Source organism: Sinocyclocheilus grahami, unplaced genomic scaffold, assembly GCF_001515645.1.
Source record: "Sinocyclocheilus grahami isolate Dianchi unplaced genomic scaffold, SAMN03320097.WGS_v1.1 scaffold14.1, whole genome shotgun sequence".
Lineage (NCBI taxonomy): Eukaryota > Metazoa > Chordata > Actinopteri > Cypriniformes > Cyprinidae > Sinocyclocheilus > Sinocyclocheilus grahami.
This window is the reverse complement of record NW_015505193.1, coordinates 3756819-3774640: the sequence shown is the minus strand read 5'-3', so window position 1 is coordinate 3774640 and position 17822 is coordinate 3756819. Positions and strand designations below refer to the sequence as shown.

The 17822-nt window shown below is 36.5% G+C and overlaps 2 protein-coding genes across 4 annotated transcripts in view; one reads left to right on the top strand and one right to left on the bottom strand.

Annotated features, from left to right (window-relative positions):
• Nucleotides 1-5757: 5757 nt before the first annotated feature.
• LOC107600459 (transcription initiation factor TFIID subunit 4-like) lies at nt 5758-15541 on the bottom strand. Its single transcript, XM_016292366.1, has 4 exons — nt 14588-15541; nt 11699-11841; nt 7537-7647; nt 5758-6053 (listed from the first exon to the last, which is right to left on the bottom strand). The coding sequence occupies exons 1-4, from the start codon at nt 15507-15509 to the stop codon at nt 5835-5837; spliced, it is 1395 nt and encodes a 464-aa protein (XP_016147852.1). The 5' UTR covers nt 15510-15541; the 3' UTR covers nt 5758-5834.
• Nucleotides 15542-16752: 1211 nt separating this feature from the next.
• The window catches only part of LOC107600442 (protein LSM14 homolog A-like), a 12347-nt gene continuing 11277 nt past the window's right edge, over nt 16753-17822 (top strand). For 2 of the 3 annotated variants that reach the window (XM_016292355.1, XM_016292337.1), the window contains exon 1: nt 16754-17005. In XM_016292355.1, the coding sequence (XP_016147841.1) occupies nt 16885-17005 (121 nt within the window). In that variant the 5' untranslated portion in view covers nt 16754-16884. Of the gene's footprint in view, nt 17006-17822 lie in introns of all 3 variants that reach the window. The other variant, XM_016292346.1, reaches the window with a different exon arrangement.

The following is a 17822-nucleotide window of genomic DNA, read 5'->3' as shown; positions in this document are numbered from 1 at the left end:
ATGTGTAAAAAAAAAAAAAAAATAAAAAAAATATATATATATATATATATATATATATATATATATATATATATATTCATATGCACAAATATACAATGTATAGTAATAAAATGTAATATTTATCAATAATCTTTTTTAACTCTTTGCATGTAAAATGAATAACAATGGCTCAAGCAAGCTTCTAATTAAAGAATAAGTATGATATGCAAATATGGCTGGGCATATGTTAATGAGGTCATGGCTGTGATTATGATTTCGGAATGAGACTATTTCGTTTTTAAAAAAAGTTGTGGGTGACTGAAGCAGGAGTTTTGAGTTGTAAACATTACAGTCACACAGTACATCAAACGCTTTTATTCATATGAGAGTAAGATCCCTGAAAGCACATCTACATCATGGAAACATCTATTTCATGTGTGCATTTTCATCTGGACGATGCATTTTATTAGAGTGTTTACAATACGTCTCTAACATGTTTATGAATGCATTTAAATCTGCTTTTTTAAGTGTATCAGATGCTTGTTGTTTTCCAGATGGGTCGCTATTTAATTTAACAGATATCTAGGATCTATGGTATGGTTATATATTGTTTCTGCTGAATTATATGAATGAGAAAGAGAAAAGTGAAGCATATGTGAGAAAAAAGGGAGCTCAGTGCATACTTGTGGCAGTACGGTGGTGCTGTTGGGCTGGTGTGGCCGCACACTGACACCCGTCTGAACCGGCGTCACGCTGGTTTTGTTGGGCTGCAGAGGCGGAGTGAGAGACTGCTGGCTGTTCAGGAGAGACAGACGCAACGCAGGGAGACTTTTCTACAAACACACATACACACACACACACACACACACACAGAGTTAGTCTCAAAGTAAACACTTGCATGAACATTCATAAACAAAATAAACATTTCATGCACAAAATGTGTCCCCACTTTTGAAATCAAATACATTCACAAGGTCATGAAACCCGTGTGTTTGTGTGTAAAGGAGTATGTATGTATTTAAGGTAAGACACTACAGGCAGAACTATTGTTTTTCATTTTTTCATTCACCCTAACATTGAGATTTTGGGCTATTTTGCTTCCGTAGCATGTCTTCATTTAGACTAGTCGAAAAAAAATCATCCAAAATACACATTTAAGTGTTTATATTTTATTACACTTTATCTATTTGTGTCTGCAGATTTCAATTATAGTTCCTATCTTTTAATGCCATTTTATCAAAATGCACTTACATTAGCCAAAATTTACATTTTATTCCTATCTGTATCCTGAAGGGTTTTACAGAGGGATTTGTTCAAATATAATTCACCTGATATATATTTAAAATTTTATTCTTACAAACATGGGGATTTTTTTTTTCTGGCTGTTGACTGTATTTTCTGAAATATGGAGAAATCCAAAATCTCCTCTTTTAAAAACCTTTCAACAAATTAAAACAGGAACCAATGTTCAGATTTCTGTTCTGGAGATTTATGCAAATAAGTGCAATGCATCATGTGCATATTCAAATATAACATTTCAAAAAACTTGTAATACAAAACAACTGACTGATTAATCAGCTGAGGAAATATGGTAAAAAAAAAAAAATATATATATATATATATATATATATATATATATATATATATATATATATATATATTCATATGCACAAATATACAATGTATAGTAATAAAATGTAATATTTATCAATAATCTTTTTTAACTCTTTGCATGTAAAATGAATAACAATGGCTCAAGCAAGCTTCTAATTAAAGAATAAGTATGATATGCAAATATGGCTGGGCATATGTTAATGAGGTCATGGCTGTGATTATGATTTCGGAATGAGACTATTTCGTTTTTAAAAAAAGTTGTGGGTGACTGAAGCAGGAGTTTTGAGTTGTAAACATTACAGTCACACAGTACATCAAACGCTTTTATTCATATGAGAGTAAGATCCCTGAAAGCACATCTACATCATGGAAACATCTATTTCATGTGTGCATTTTCATCTGGACGATGCATTTTATTAGAGTGTTTACAATACGTCTCTAACATGTTTATGAATGCATTTAAATCTGCTTTTTTAAGTGTATCAGATGCTTGTTGTTTTCCAGATGGGTCGCTATTTAATTTAACAGATATCTAGGATCTATGGTATGGTTATATATTGTTTCTGCTGAATTATATGAATGAGAAAGAGAAAAGTGAAGCATATGTGAGAAAAAAGGGAGCTCAGTGCATACTTGTGGCAGTACGGTGGTGCTGTTGGGCTGGTGTGGCCGCACACTGACACCCGTCTGAACCGGCGTCACGCTGGTTTTGTTGGGCTGCAGAGGCGGAGTGAGAGACTGCTGGCTGTTCAGGAGAGACAGACGCAACGCAGGGAGACTTTTCTACAAACACACATACACACACACACACACACACACACAGAGTTAGTCTCAAAGTAAACACTTGCATGAACATTCATAAACAAAATAAACATTTCATGCACAAAATGTGTCCCCACTTTTGAAATCAAATACATTCACAAGGTCATGAAACCCGTGTGTTTGTGTGTAAAGGAGTATGTATGTATTTAAGGTAAGACACTACAGGCAGAACTATTGTTTTTCATTTTTTCATTCACCCTAACATTGAGATTTTGGGCTATTTTGCTTCCGTAGCATGTCTTCATTTAGACTAGTCGAAAAAAAATCATCCAAAATACACATTTAAGTGTTTATATTTTATTACACTTTATCTATTTGTGTCTGCAGATTTCAATTATAGTTCCTATCTTTTAATGCCATTTTATCAAAATGCACTTACATTAGCCAAAATTTACATTTTATTCCTATCTGTATCCTGAAGGGTTTTACAGAGGGATTTGTTCAAATATAATTCACCTGATATATATTTAAAATTTTATTCTTACAAACATGGGGATTTTTTTTTTCTGGCTGTTGACTGTATTTTCTGAAATATGGAGAAATCCAAAATCTCCTCTTTTAAAAACCTTTCAACAAATTAAAACAGGAACCAATGTTCAGATTTCTGTTCTGGAGATTTATGCAAATAAGTGCAATGCATCATGTGCATATTCAAATATAACATTTCAAAAAACTTGTAATACAAAACAACTTACTGATTAATCAGCTGAGGAAATATGGTAAAAAAAAATATGGTTAAAGGTAAAATTGTCTTGTTTTAAAATGTTTCATCATGTCAAAAACTACTGAATCTGTATGCCTGACTGGGTCTAGGTTAAAATGGTCATTTGAAAGCACATTTTTGCACATTTCTAATCATGAAATATGCTCCCGATATAATATTACAAACACTCACTCTTCTAGTAGAGACCAAAATATCAGAAAACCAACTTTAACTTTAGAATAACCTGCACTTATGAATCATTCACAATAACAAAAGGATCTTATATGTGTAATTTCAATTCCATTTCCAGTGTGTGAACTGTCATTTTTTCCTCATAGAGGCTGAACAGTCGGACAGAGATCATTAAACTCAGTAATCAAAGACATCTCGCTGAGATCCCAGGCCCCGTGAGGACACCGCGGGCTGCCGATGTCTATTTCTGGAGGATTTTGACGTAAGCGAGCTAACACTGCATGACAGCGCGGCTGCATTAGCGTGCCAGTTCGGACCGGGTGGGATGTGACATGTATTGTGCCTGGCTGGACACGCCTGCTAGCTACTGACCGCGAGGAACACAGAGGAGGAGGAGGCCACACACACGTTAACGCACCTTCAGGAAAGGGACCAGGTACGGCTGCGGAGACGACTTCAGCTCGGACTGCAGCCGGCTGGTGAACTCCTCCGGATCGATCTTTGCATCCTGAGAGGAGCGACAGCAGATGTTCAAATATGAATGTGTACAGTGAAAAAAAAAAAACATGCAAACTACAGGAAGAAGAGATGATTAGTGCAGGATGAAAACGAATTAACCTTTGAGCTTACATGAGTCAAATTTCATTTTTTCAAAGCACAGCTCTGCATCTTGAAGAACTAATATTAGCTAATTTGATGATGCTGAATTCAAAAATATCAATAAAAACTTTCCATCACATACAGAAAATCACATCACAAAAAAAGATTTTTCAAATTTTATATATATATATATTAGTGCTGTCAAACGATTAATTGCAATTAATCGCATCCAAAATAAAAGTTTTTGTTTACATAATATATGTATGTGTACAGTGTATATTTATTATGTATATATACATACACATACATGTATGTATATATTTCAGAAAAATATGTTATTTTTATATATTAAATATATTTCTTTATAATACAAATTATATGAATATAAATATAGACGTGTAAATAGATGTAAATATTTTCTAAATACTGTATATACTCTATGTGTGTGTATTTATATATACATAATAAATACACACAGTACACACACATATATTATGCAAACAAAAACTTTTAATTTTGGATGCAATTAATCACGATTAATCATTTGACAGCACTAATATATATATATATAGAGAGAGAGAGAGAGAGAGAGAGAGAGAGAGAGACAGACAAAACAAAAATTATTCAGACACCAGATATAATTTTTGATATTTATTTACTAGTGGGTGCAGGACACTATAGTTAATTTATGTAAGTGAGGATAGCAAAATAAAGTAAACAGTGACATATTATACCCACAAATTCTTCATACAGTGGACTACCAGTAAAACTAATCAAATTTGGGACCAAAAATGATTCAGACACTTTGACCTGAGCATGTTTTGCTTAAGTGTTATCTGACATTATCAAGATGCATTTGTTCTGACACAGTTTAACTCACACATTTAGCCACCAATTTTCATTACCATAGAGAATCCGGGATTTATTTTTTGTAATTCCCATTATTTTTAATTGACTTTAGGTATGATAATTTAATATAAATTACTGTAACACAACAATAATTTTTTCTTTTTTTAATCCGTATAAATTAAAGACAGAACAACTAACAGTAAGTATCATTACGTATAAATATTTTATAATTTAAATAATCATTATTATTCAATCATTCTTTTTTATTACATTATGAAAAGTATTTTATCTTTTTTTGCAGTAAAATAATGAGAATTTGGGAGGGAAATATTAAAAAAAATTCTTAGAAATATACATACATATGTATATATATATATATATATTTCTTTTTTTTGGGGGGGGGGGTTAAATATGACCTGTACGTGTTCTTGACAGCTTTGTGAAATTCACCTGGATATACAAAAGTTTTGGGTCAGTTAATTTAAAAAAAATAATGCTTTTATTCAGCAATGATGCATTAAAAATATTAAAAGTGACAGCAAAGACATTTATAATGTCATAAAAGATTTCTATTTCAATCCTGAAAGAAAAAATGTACCATGATTTCTACGGAAATATTGGGCAGCACAACTGTTTTCAACATTGATAATAATCAGAAATGTTTCTTGAGCAGCAAATCAGCACATTAGAATGATTTCTGAAGACTGGAGAAATGATGCTGAAAATTCAGCTTTTAATCACAGGAATAAATTACATTTTAACAGATATTCACATAGAAAACTGTTATTTTAAATTGTAATAATATTTCACATTTTTACTGTATGTTTGATCACAGAAAAAAAAATAAAAAATCACACTGACCCCAAACTTTTGAACGGTAGTGTATGGGAACATGCATGTCTGTGTTTGCGTGCAGATGTGATGCCCAGATGTCTATAGGCTAGCGCTGCCACATGTGTGTTAGTTTGTCTATGCGTGAACATGCTGGCAGCTGTGTGTGTGTGTGTGTGGTTTGGATGGAGCCTAACCAAGTCCTGACAGTTAACCAGGGAAGCTTGAGGGGTCCAACAGTCACTCACTTGAGCTGAGAAAAAGAATAGATAAAGAGAGAGAGAAACTTGCGGGCTTCGATACAGGAGGGCACACAGACCTGGGAGACAAGCGGAGATCCGGTGGCCGGGGCGGCTGCGCTCTGCGGGGCTAGTGGCATCTGAGTGAGGGGCCCCTGGGGGCCCAAGGCCGGCTGGACCTGCTGGGGAGCTGTCACTGCCACGGCGGCTGCCACGGGGGCCTTCTAGAGGAGGAAGGAGCAGAGACACGGAGATAAACACAAGCTGACGTCTGCCTGCCAGCAAGGCCACAGAGAACAGGAGAGACGGCCACAGCGTGCCCTGTCACATCACGTGTCCCGAGAGAGCGGGGGACAACAGGAGCCGAGAGAGAGAGAGAGAGAGAGAGCGAGAGAGAGAGAGAGAGATAGAGATGGAGGAGAAGAACTCAGAGCACGTGATCGCTGCACCTGACGACTCACAGTTCGCTTGGTTTGCTCCTGAGCCGCTTGCTCTCCATCTCTTACAGCCATGTTGAGTTTTTCCTGTCTGTTCTTTGTCTTTATGTAAGAAATCTAATAAAACACAACTTTATAGATAAGCACAGGAGTAGATTAAAAAGCACATAAGATTGATTTCAGTCAGATTAAAAGCAGATCGTTCTGCATCAGTTCATTCAGTTCATGCTGTAATGACAGCGCTGCTCATTTTCAAACTTTTTCATTTACAGAAAGTAGCAGTGGCAATATATTTAAATAATTATAAATAAAGTCATTAAAATTACATAATTCCAAATGTTTCAAAAGCTGAATGTTCTTCAGAATTTGCTCTTTTTATTACCAATTCATTTACTTTTTTTCCAAGTAGTTTGTGATTGTTTGTTTTGTCATGGGTTTTTTGTTGTTGCTTTTTTAACTGAAATAGCGATTTCTACCTGATAAAATATTGTAGAGCCTGACATAACTAGAAACATTTATATTCATTCTAAATATTTACACGACTTCTTACCATTTTATTCATTTCTTGGACTTTTTCAGGTCTAGAAATCACACCAGTGTAATTTTATTATCATTGATAAACTATTATAATTTTTGATAGTATTTAATTTTTTTTTTAAATAGTTTTAATTTCAGTTTTAGTTAAAGTTTTAGTCATTTTTATTGTTATTTTTATTATAATTTTAGTACTTCAAATGTTTATTTTTTTAATATTTTATTTCAGTTTTTATTTACAGTTTAGTTTTAGTTAATGATAATAACCCTGAATCACACTTTAGAAATTACCTCATATTTTCATATTTTCCAAAACATATTTTATATTTAATATATGTCATATTTTAAATAATTTTAGTCATCTTGGAAGTGTGCTGAGGATAACTGCTCCCCTAGTTGAGAAACACTGTATTAACAAAAAATTGACAATTTTATTAATAAAATAACGTTTTAGCGAAAATGTGTATCTTCTAAAATTGTGACAATATTTTTAATTTAAAGTATGGCCTCTTGTATCTTATTGTTTGAATTTTTTAATTAAATCAGATTTTTAAAATTGCTGTAATGCACTGCCTTGTGCAGCTGAATATTAAATTCACTCAGTTTTTCTCCTCTGAAACTCTATGGTCAGATACAGCTGGCATCTTAATGCTTACATGAACATAAAAACAACTGATGCTGATGAGTGGGAAACAGAGAGAAGGAGAGACAGAGACGGGACAGGGCAGATGCTCACAGCGGGGCCGGCTGCAGTGCTGGTCTGGGCCGCGGCGCTCGGTGAACTCGACTGGACCGGTTTAGTTTGAGCCGCAGGAGCGGGACGAATCGCCTGAGTGCTAACAGGAGACTGCAGGGAGGAGAGGAGCCAGAGAAAGAGAACAGACAGAAAAGAAGGGAGGAAAGAACGATTGAGAGCAGCATCACAGAGGAAAGGACGAGTCACAGGATCTGAAAGCCAGACTTTCAGCACGGGGTTTATAAGATGCCCGTCCGAAACTCTGGATGAGTAACTGCTTTGAAAGAGTTTTGTCAGTGGCACACAGACTCATTTCTTCAGTGTTGTGTGCGTTCACTAAGGCTGCTGTGCAATTAAAGGAGCGTTATGAGTTCAATACACTATGTTAGGATTAATCAAGTGCATTTATGCCATAATGTTGATTATCACAGAAAAAAAATGTATTTATCAGTATATATTAATGGGAATTCAAATTCAATTGGCCACAACACACAAGAAGCTGAGCCGGAAATCTAATTTACAAAAGCAAACAAGTAATGCACAGCATTCTGGGAAATAAAGTGTCCTCCCACCCTGGTCCAAAATCTATCGATCTGCCTGTTAAGGCCTAAAGACTAACTTTCTTGACAAACTTTCCTTTTCTTGTTAAAAACTGCACTTATTAGGGTTGCGTGGTTTTCTTTGAATTTCAGTTCATTTGAATTCTGTTTCCTTTGTTGTTGTAAACTAATTTTACAATGAATACATACAATTAATATATATTCAAAGATTGTACAGTATATGTACAATAATTCTAAAAATATGAAATATTAAATTATATATATATATATGTGTGTGTGTGTGTGTGTGTGTGTGTAAAATGCAAAATAAATATACATATAAATACATATATATATATATGATGTCTGATGAAGGCCTTAAAGTCGGCCAAAATTTCACTGTTTTTAAGTTTTTAAAGAAATGATGTCAAGTCCATGTTTCACTTTTGAAATTAAAGGAGGTTTTTTTTCTTATTTCTAAAATGTTCAAAATATGCTAAATAATTATCAAATATGTATATAATAATTCTTATTTCTTTTGATTTTAAAGTGAATTATGTCCTTTGGGAGGGTTGCAGATTTCTTCTAAAGTTTGAAATTTGCCAAAAGAAACTTTCAATATATGAAATCTGTAAAATAATTCTAATTTCTGATATAAAATAATTTCAAATTTCTAAAATATGCTCAATTGTTTTTAAATATATAAAACTATTCTTATTTCTGATATAAAATTATTTCTTATTTCTAAAATATTTCAAATAAATCTTACATATATATAATAATTCTTATTTCTTACATAACCATTTTCTTATTTCTAAAACATTCAAAACATGCATAATAATTCTTAAATATATACAATATAGTTTTGAGTTCAACCTCCTATATACTCGGTTGAACTTTTTATTTTGCCTATATATAAAATATATAAAGTTCTTTATAAAATAATTTCTTATATCTAAAAATGTAAAATATGCTGAAAATATCTTAAATGTATAAAATATTTTTAAAAAATCTTATTTCATATATAAAATTATTTCTTATTTCTAAATTATTCAAAACATGCACAATAATTCCTAAATATATAAAATAATTTAAGTTCTTATATAAAATAATTCCTCACTTCTAAAATATTCAAAATAACTGTTATATGCAATTATATGGAATATATATTCATTCTTATTTCTTGTGATTTGAAGGTGAATTGTGTTGACCCGGTGTTCCTGGCATCCTGAGATCATTCTTGTACTGCAAACCCTGATATGAGTGTGTCTAGAGGGGGACACACGGGTGAAAATCCCTCCGCTGAGGGGCAGCGCTGTGATGTGAGGAGCAATAATCACGTGAGCGAGACGAGGCACTGAGCCACAGCTTAACAGCGTCACTGCCAACACGCGCTCTCTCCTCACAGATGCTCGTCTCTGGGCCCCTAGTGAGAGCGCTGCGCCCGAGGGCCCCTGAGACACGGAGGAGCTCAGGGCCACACACACACTGACGTCGACGCCATCAGAACGAGTCTCTCGCTCCGCGCTGAAAGTTACAGCGATCAGGCAGTTGGAGGATAAATGATTAAACGCATTCGGAGGGAGAGAGGAGCGTCTTCCGCCGCAGAGAACCGGAGAATGACTGACAGCAGGATGAAGGGAGACGCCTGGGAATATAAACCCTCACCTCACTGTCCTTAACAGAGTTTATCAAGGAAACACATCACTGCAGTAAACTTTATACACTTAAAATTTAAAGTTTGCACCACAATATATAGTTACTCTATTGTGAATTACAGCTAAATTACTAGAATCAAACTGCGGTAGCAAGTATTAGTTATGCACCATGACCATTACAACTGACTGAAAGGATTTTACTGTAATAATAATAACTAATTATGATATTTTACATTTTGTTTCTAGAGGCACAAAATCAAAAATAGGCCTATAGCATGATCATTTTGATCTGAATGGTTGGTTGCACAAAAAAGCCTCTTCTTTTTTCTGCATTTCTTTGCTTTAGCTTGTTTCTTAATCTAGCTTCCCTGCCATTGTGTACTGCGAATATTATTGGCTCGATGACAAATTGCTTTTCATCCTCTACTGTAAGTTGCTTCAGACAAAAGCGTCTGCTAATGCATTAATGCAAATGTTAAAACATACTAATTTGCTACACATCAGAAATGAAATGTTTTGTTATCTGCAATGTTGTATAAACGTTTGAATGGCCTGCTTCATTATTAAAACATCAGTATGGATTTAAACCATTGAGCCACTAATAAATGCGAGCGTCTGGCGCCATCTGCTGGAAATGAGCGACCATTACACTCTCACACACTAGAGCTACATTATATTACACAAGCTACTCTGATCTTATTATGGTAAGAAATAAATATACGCATTGCTCGTTATTAAGTTTTTTGCATAATTTGAAAAATAAAAATACTAAAATAATATAACAAACAACAAATATGACGGCTGCTGCCTTCTTGTGGCCATATACTGTAAATTCCAATCCTCAAATAAAAATTTTAATTTAAAAAATCCTAATACATATATACATATTAGATTCTGTTGAGGGATATTAATATGTGAACACAAAAACGGCAAAGACAAGCTAACAGGATTTTCTTATGTACTTATTCATGTTTGCTATAACTTTGCAGAAGCAATGCATTTGAAACAAAACTGTTAAAAGAGACAGCATAGTGTTTAACGTACAAAACACTGAAGAAATAGAGTTGTTTTTCTTTGTAAATCTGCTTGCATGAGAAGAAATGGATTCGTTTGATCTTGGGATGCACTGACTGAAGCACACCACTAGATGTCAGCAGTGAATCTCATGTGCATTCATCCATCAACTCTGACTGAAGAAAAACAGTTCAGAAGATTTAATAGTGTACATCAGATGGTCAATGTGAAAATAATTTCTGCACACTGATGTTTTAAAATGAGAATAAAAAATGCACAAGAAAATAGTGAATTGTTTAAAATAGTGAAAAGTTTCTGAATTGTTAAAGGGGTCATATGACGTTGCTAAAAAGAACATTATTTGGTGTATTTGGTGTAATGAAATGTGTTTATGCGGTTTAAGGTTTAAAAAACACATTATTTTCCACATACTGTACATTATTGTTTCTCCTCTATGCTCCGCCTTTCTGAAAGCGTTGATTTTTACAAAGCTCATCGGTCTGAAAAGCGAGGTGTGCTGTGATTGGCCAGCTATCCAGTGCGTTGTGATTGGCCGAATACCTGAAGCGTGTGACGGAAATGTTACGCCCCTTACCATACTGTTGATTAGTGATGGGAAGTTTGGATCATTTTAACGACTCGGACCTTTGAGTCTCGTTCAGCAAAATGAACGAATCGTTCAAGAACGACCCAACACAGCAGATGTTTTTCAGTGACACAGAAACATTTTGCAATTTTGTCTTTGCAAAATCAATAAAATAAAATAAAAGCATTCAATAAAAAAGGTTTGTTGAAATGCATCTGGTCTGAATTCAAACAGCTTGATGTCATTTGATTTTTCCAGCGGGAGGTTTGGGAAAAATTTGGTTCTTGAGTTTCAGAAATCCTGTTTAAGAGAAATGTCATCTGAGCGTCAGATTTATTATGACTCTAGAGCATTACAGGCTGTACCTGTGGGGTCGTGACCCTGAACGTGGCCACGCTGGTGGGTGTGGAGGGCCGCGGCGAGATGCTGTTCTGGGCCTGAGCTTGAGCCAGAGCCTGCTGAGGAACCATCACCAGCTGACCCATCTCCGTCCGGACCAGCACCATACCTGAAACACACACGAGTTATTCACCAAAGAATCACAAAAATCCTCAACCATGCATGAAAAAAATGACAATCAACAAAGCAAAACTAAACTGAATAATTCAGATTCTAAGTAATAATTATGTTTTTTTGTTTTGTTTTTATCTTGCATATATCAGTCTGATGTCTTTATGTGAATGCATTTCCCTAAAAACAATCAATTAAAAATAGCATTTGGGTAAATGACATGAAATAATTTTAATAAGTTGTGATTGTGTATTGTGACATGCTAAACATCTATTTTAAACAATATTCAACAAAAATATGTAGCAAAGCATCACAAGAAGCATCATCAGTGCATGAAACATCAATGAAAATGTTCATGCATCAACGTGCATGAAAAGTTACAATCCATATCAACAGCTGAAGCTTTGGATGTTTCTGAAACCAAAATTGTGAGATTTTAATTCAGATTCTGACTAATTATTATTCTTTGCATGTGTTTGTCTAATGTCTTGATCGGCATGGATTTCCCTGAAATGATACATGAAAAAGAGCATTGGAGTAAATGACAAGGGGTCAGTCGTGGCCTAATGGATAGAGAGTCGGACTTGTAGCCCGAAGGTTGTGGGTTCGAGTCTCAGGTCCGGCAGGGATTGTAGGTGGGGGGAGTGAAAGACCAGCGCTCTCTTCCACCCTCAATACGACTGAGGTGAGACCCTTGAGCAAGGCACCGAACCCCCGACTGCTCCCCGGGTGCCGCAGCAATATGGCTGCCTACTGCTCCGGGTGTGTGCTCACTACTCTGCGTGTGCACTTGGATAGGTTAAATGCAGAGCACAGAGTCACCACACTTCACTTTCAAATACTTTTATTAAGCTGACATTGTGTATTGTGACTCACGTTCTCATTTAAACCTCATTTGTTCAGTCTTCTGTTAATATTATGCATGCAGATTTAACAGTATTTGTAACACTAAATGCAACACTGTCCTGTCATTTATCACACCACAGGACCATATCAAATAAACTAGTGAACTCTCAAGCTGAAAAAAAAATTATGAATGAGAAAAGAAATGGTGACCTGGACCTGAAATATACACTTTAAATACTGATACTGATTATTTTACATTTTAATATTGTTAGAAATTCATGGATTCATGAAATATTCTTCTTATTAAAAAAATCGAATTTTTCATAAATGCTTATTTTTTTTACTTTGTGTTATTTTTATTTCATATGTATTCTGTTATAATTGTTTTAAGATCATTTGTAAGTATTATTATGTGAAGACAAATGTATAAAATGTGCTATATAAACAAATTTTCTTTGGATATGCTCGATGTAAACGACCCATCTAAGCTGCACTACAGACATTCAGAGTGTTGTAGGATGTTAAGAGTGTATTAAAAAGAGCAGTTTGTTCTTATAAAACAAAACCACCGACCCATTAAAATGCAGATCACACAATTAAACTAAGCTTTTTTTCCTGATATTAGTGTGAAATAATGATTCAGATAAAGTTCAGATAGAGTGCTTGAACACACTCAGTCAGAGAGTGAAAAGGCAACAGTATTTTTTATCATATTTGTACTGACAGAAAGAGCAAATTATCTACTGATTCATGATAAATCACTTGAAAGTCACTTGTAAGACATCAAGTCACTTTTTGATCTACATTCTGCTCATTGGGGAGTCCAAACTGACTCCGTTTTGCACGTCATCACCATCAAACTCATCAGTCAGCATCCAGATGCACCAATGTAAAGTTCATCTACAGCAAATAGTTATCATTTAAACTCCAGACGTGTTTTAGGTTCAGATCTCATCTATACATTTTCACCATTCAGCACCTTCTGGGTTTTTTGAAGCACGAGAACATCAGTGCTGCAGCTCCAGAAAGCATTTGATCAACTCACAAATGCAATCAACATCATCTGGTGTGAGGTCTGTTTACATATACTGGAAATGTATACATAATTCAAAGAGAATAAAGTATCTGGAGACTTGAGTCACACTTTAAAATCTTTGAGTGTCACTATATTATATGCAAAACATGATATTACATAACAAAATATCAAAGCAAGCATATGTCTGTCTGAAACACACTTCTCAAGCAAAACATCTGACAAATAAAAAGTTAGTAATTTTTAGTCATTTCTGAGAAAAAAACACTGATGGTAGGTAAAGACACGAATAAATGGCATTCACATATTTATAAGTGTCACTTAAGTGTCTAAATACTTTTTGGGCCACTGAATTTATTTGTATATATTTGGCAAATAAAGTTTTTGAAGTCTTTCAAAAGTTCAAAAGGGGAAAAACACTTTTTGGTCCATGATGAAACAAAATGTTTAAGTGTTTATGTTTAGACACACTTGAAACTATTGATGTGCCTTGATGTCAGAATTTTTTTTTAATGCTAAATGCTTCTGTTTAAATGCTTGAAAACAAATATAAATTGTGCCTGTATTTGAATTTCATTTGGATTTTTAAAAAGATCAGTTAAAGCGGATAGTGAAGGAAGAGCATCAACAAGTGCTCATCACAAGTTAAAGAGCAGAACAGTGTTCCTGATGTGCAGAATAACAATCAAGACGCTCAAATATTAGGGAGTTTTCATTTGGGTCACGTGTTTTGCTCACTACATCACACCCAGACTTCCAGCTGTGTTATTTCAGAGTCTGCATCACTTTACTGTTATTCTAACATGTGCAAAAGAGTCAGAGTAGAGTAGGCAGTGCACATCGAGCACTAGTAAGTCGTAAGTACCTGGTGGGATGGTGAATCCGGGCGGCAGCTGTATTGTAGTTTGTTGCTGCGGTGGTCTGACAATCAGCTGCGGCGTTACGACCCTCTGCTGCGCAGGTCTGATGACCGGAGCCGCACTGACACAGACAGCCGGTTTGACAAGCGCTGCTGTGGCCGAGGTCGCCGCGGGTTTCGCGTTGTTCCCGGGTGCGTCCGCGGGTGGTTTGCTGTGGTTGACCTGCGCGCTCTGCTGGACCAGCGCGGACACGGACGTGCCGTTTCCATTCTGCGCGATGCTGGCGACGATGTGACGCGGGAGTCGGTGCAGCGCGATGGTGGGCGTCCCGCGGTCCAGCGCGATCGCCTGCGGGTTACTGGACACGGTGAAAGTCGTGCTGCTCGGGCTGGAGGAGCTGGGTGATGCTGATGCTGCGTCGGCTCCGTTGCCGTTGAGACTGTGGGATGCTGGGGAGCGCAGCGCGCGCGTGTTCCCCGGGTGCTTCTTGCGGGTGTCCCTCGGGCTCTCACCTTTGTTGCCCGGTGCGGGAGCGTCGGATGCTGCTGCCGTAGTGATGATGATGATGCTGCCATGCGACTTCAGAGGGCTCTCCTTCTCCAGGGCTTTGGCGTGCTTTTCCATGCTGGCGTCTTTCGGGTCGGAATCCGGGTTGCGCGCAGCTTTCCGCGCGTTCTGCTGCTGCTGTGCTTGTTGTTGTGGTTCTGATGGAGAGCCTATAGGAGCAGACAGCTGCGCTGTTCCTCCTGCCTGCTGCTGCTGCTGCTGCTGCTTCGCGCTGCCCGGGCGAGCGTTTTCGGGCTGCGCGGCGGCCGGGTCGCTCTGGCCCACCAGCTGAGACTCCAGCGAGCCCACTAGATCGCTCACGGCTTTCTCGTCCACCTCGGAGAAGAGCATGTCTTCCAGAGGGTCGGAGGCGCCCGCCATGTTCGCTCTCTGTGTGTGTGATGGGCTGTCTGCTGGTGCGCGTCCACGAGCGCGAGTGCGCAGTCGTGTTACTATGGCATTGTGGGAATGGATGTGACGTCAGAGGGCCAAAACCAAACAGTTGTTCCCCTGTTACACCTCAAGATACTACACGAGTTGGAGGGAATGGAGATAGATAGATAGATAGATAGATAGATAGATAGATAGATAGATAGATAGATAGATAGAAAGAAAGAAAGAAAAGAGATAGATAGATAGATAGATAGATAGATAGATAGATAGATAGATAAAAAGATAGATAGATAGATAGATAGATAGATAGATAGATAGATAGATAGATAGATAGATAGATAGATAGATAGATAGATAGATAGATAGTACCCAGCTAAGAAAATGTGTTCTAGGAGCATTTAAAACATCCAGTTTTAAAATGTTTTAGAAACGTGTTTCTTAGTTTTGCGAATGTTACAGGAACATTCCATTTTAGAATTGTGCAAACATTACGGGACTGTTACTTTCGAGTGCTCTCTGAACGTTCTGAAACAGGTAACATTCAAAAAGAAAAACACGCTAGACGAACATCAACCCAAAACGTTTCAGAAAGCAATGTATAAATAATGTTTTCATGAGAATGTTTTGAAAAGGTTATTAAAGAGCAGAATACTTTAAACTCCATTCCATTAACGTGACTGCACGAGTGTTTGTTCTTGTTAGCTGGGCCCAGGCAGCTAGAGAAACAGAATTCAGAATAAAATCGGGTAAACCATGCAGAAATGTCAAAGAGTAGCCCAGCATGTGAATACAGTACTTGGAATGACATTATTAAGCTTTAATAATGTAGTTATTGCTCTGATGTTTCAGTGTGTTTATGATTGAATAATCCTTCAGTTCTGCTGTTAGCATATGTAATTGTGCATCAACTAATGCCTCAGCTCTCCTCATCGGCCATAACTGAGATCGTAGAGTTCATTCTGACCAGACATTACAGTTTCACAGACTTTAATAATAAATATATTGCACGAGCTGTTGATTGGGCGGGATTTCAGGGATTATTGTTTTAACTGTTATATTATGATATAATGCACGTGTGCATGGGGATATAGAATAATCCCTTTATAGCCATTTAAGTAAGAACGCCTAATTATTTGCTTCCCACAGCGTTTGAATCGCATTTCGAATCTTGCGTAATTCCCCATGTAACGCGAGTCATACCGAAATCCCGCGAAGTCTCGCGATACCACCGTGACGGCGCGTCGGCGGCGCGTTTCCCAGCATGCATCTCGAGTTCGGCCGTGTAGTGCTAAATCCAGGCTGAAAGAAAACGACTCCGAATCACCGAAAAGCAGCCTTCAGTCCGATAACACCGCACGCAAAGATGAGCGGAGGGACGCCTTATATCGGCAGCAAGATCAGTCTGATCTCAAAGGCCGAGATCCGATACGAGGGAGTTTTATACACGATCGACACCGAGAACAGCACTGTAGCTCTGGCTAAAGGTACGTGCGATAAACACACACATATACTCAACATTACACTCAATATATCTATATACTCCTGCAGAGGACAAGCGTTAGAGACTTCTATCGTAGCCCTGGGTAACGTTACACATTTACACACAGACCAGATATGAGGTCGCTTTAATACGCTGATAATATTCCATAATAATAATATTCCATCGATTAAAGAGCAATACTAAATATACATGAGATAATAAGATAGATCTCTTAAAATAAACAGCTAATTTCTTTTTTAGAAAAATTAACATTTTTATTGCTGAAATTGCATACATTGATAACCGTGAAAAGTTGAAAACTAAACCCATTTAATTGCCAGATTACATTCAAAATGCAAATACATCAATAAAATAAAAATCTATTTCACATTACTTTAAAAAAGGTAAACGGTACAAACTAAAACTAACGCATAAATTAAAATAATAATAATACCTAAACATTGCATTTATGTCGTGCAACTTAACTTTCAAGTTTCCGCCTGACTAAAGCGCAAGCATGACATGAGCCTTTACTGTCTTCTTGGAAGGCTTCGTGGCTTTCGTAAAAGGCAAAAATCAGTGGATAGGAAGGTAACTTGGAACAAGAACAAGAGACCATACACAATTTTTAAACACATTTTTCTGCAACGTGAAATTAGAGTTATTTGGAGATTAAGCCCTCTTAAATGTCTCTTTACGTACTGGTGTGTCTGTGTCTGTCTGTGTCTTTGTGTGTGTGTGTGTGTGTGTGTGTGTGTGTGAGAGAGAGAGAGAGAGTGTGTGTGTGTGTGAGAGAGAGAGAGAGAGAGAGTGTGTGTGTG

What these genes read in the sequence shown, in the direction of transcription:
- LOC107600459 (XM_016292366.1), bottom strand. Translation starts at nt 15,509, where the DNA reads ATGGCGGGCGCCTCCGACCCTCTGGAAGACATGCTCTTCTCCGAGGTG. An exon ending in CGGATTCACCATCCCACCAG is followed by an intron (nt 11,842 to 14,587) that starts GTACTTACGACT and finishes TGTGTGTTTCAG; the next exon opens with GTATGGTGCTGGTCCGGACG. An exon ending in GCACTGCAGCCGGCCCCGCT is followed by an intron (nt 6,054 to 7,536) that starts GTGAGCATCTGC and finishes TTCCTCCTCTAG; the next exon opens with AAGGCCCCCGTGGCAGCCGC.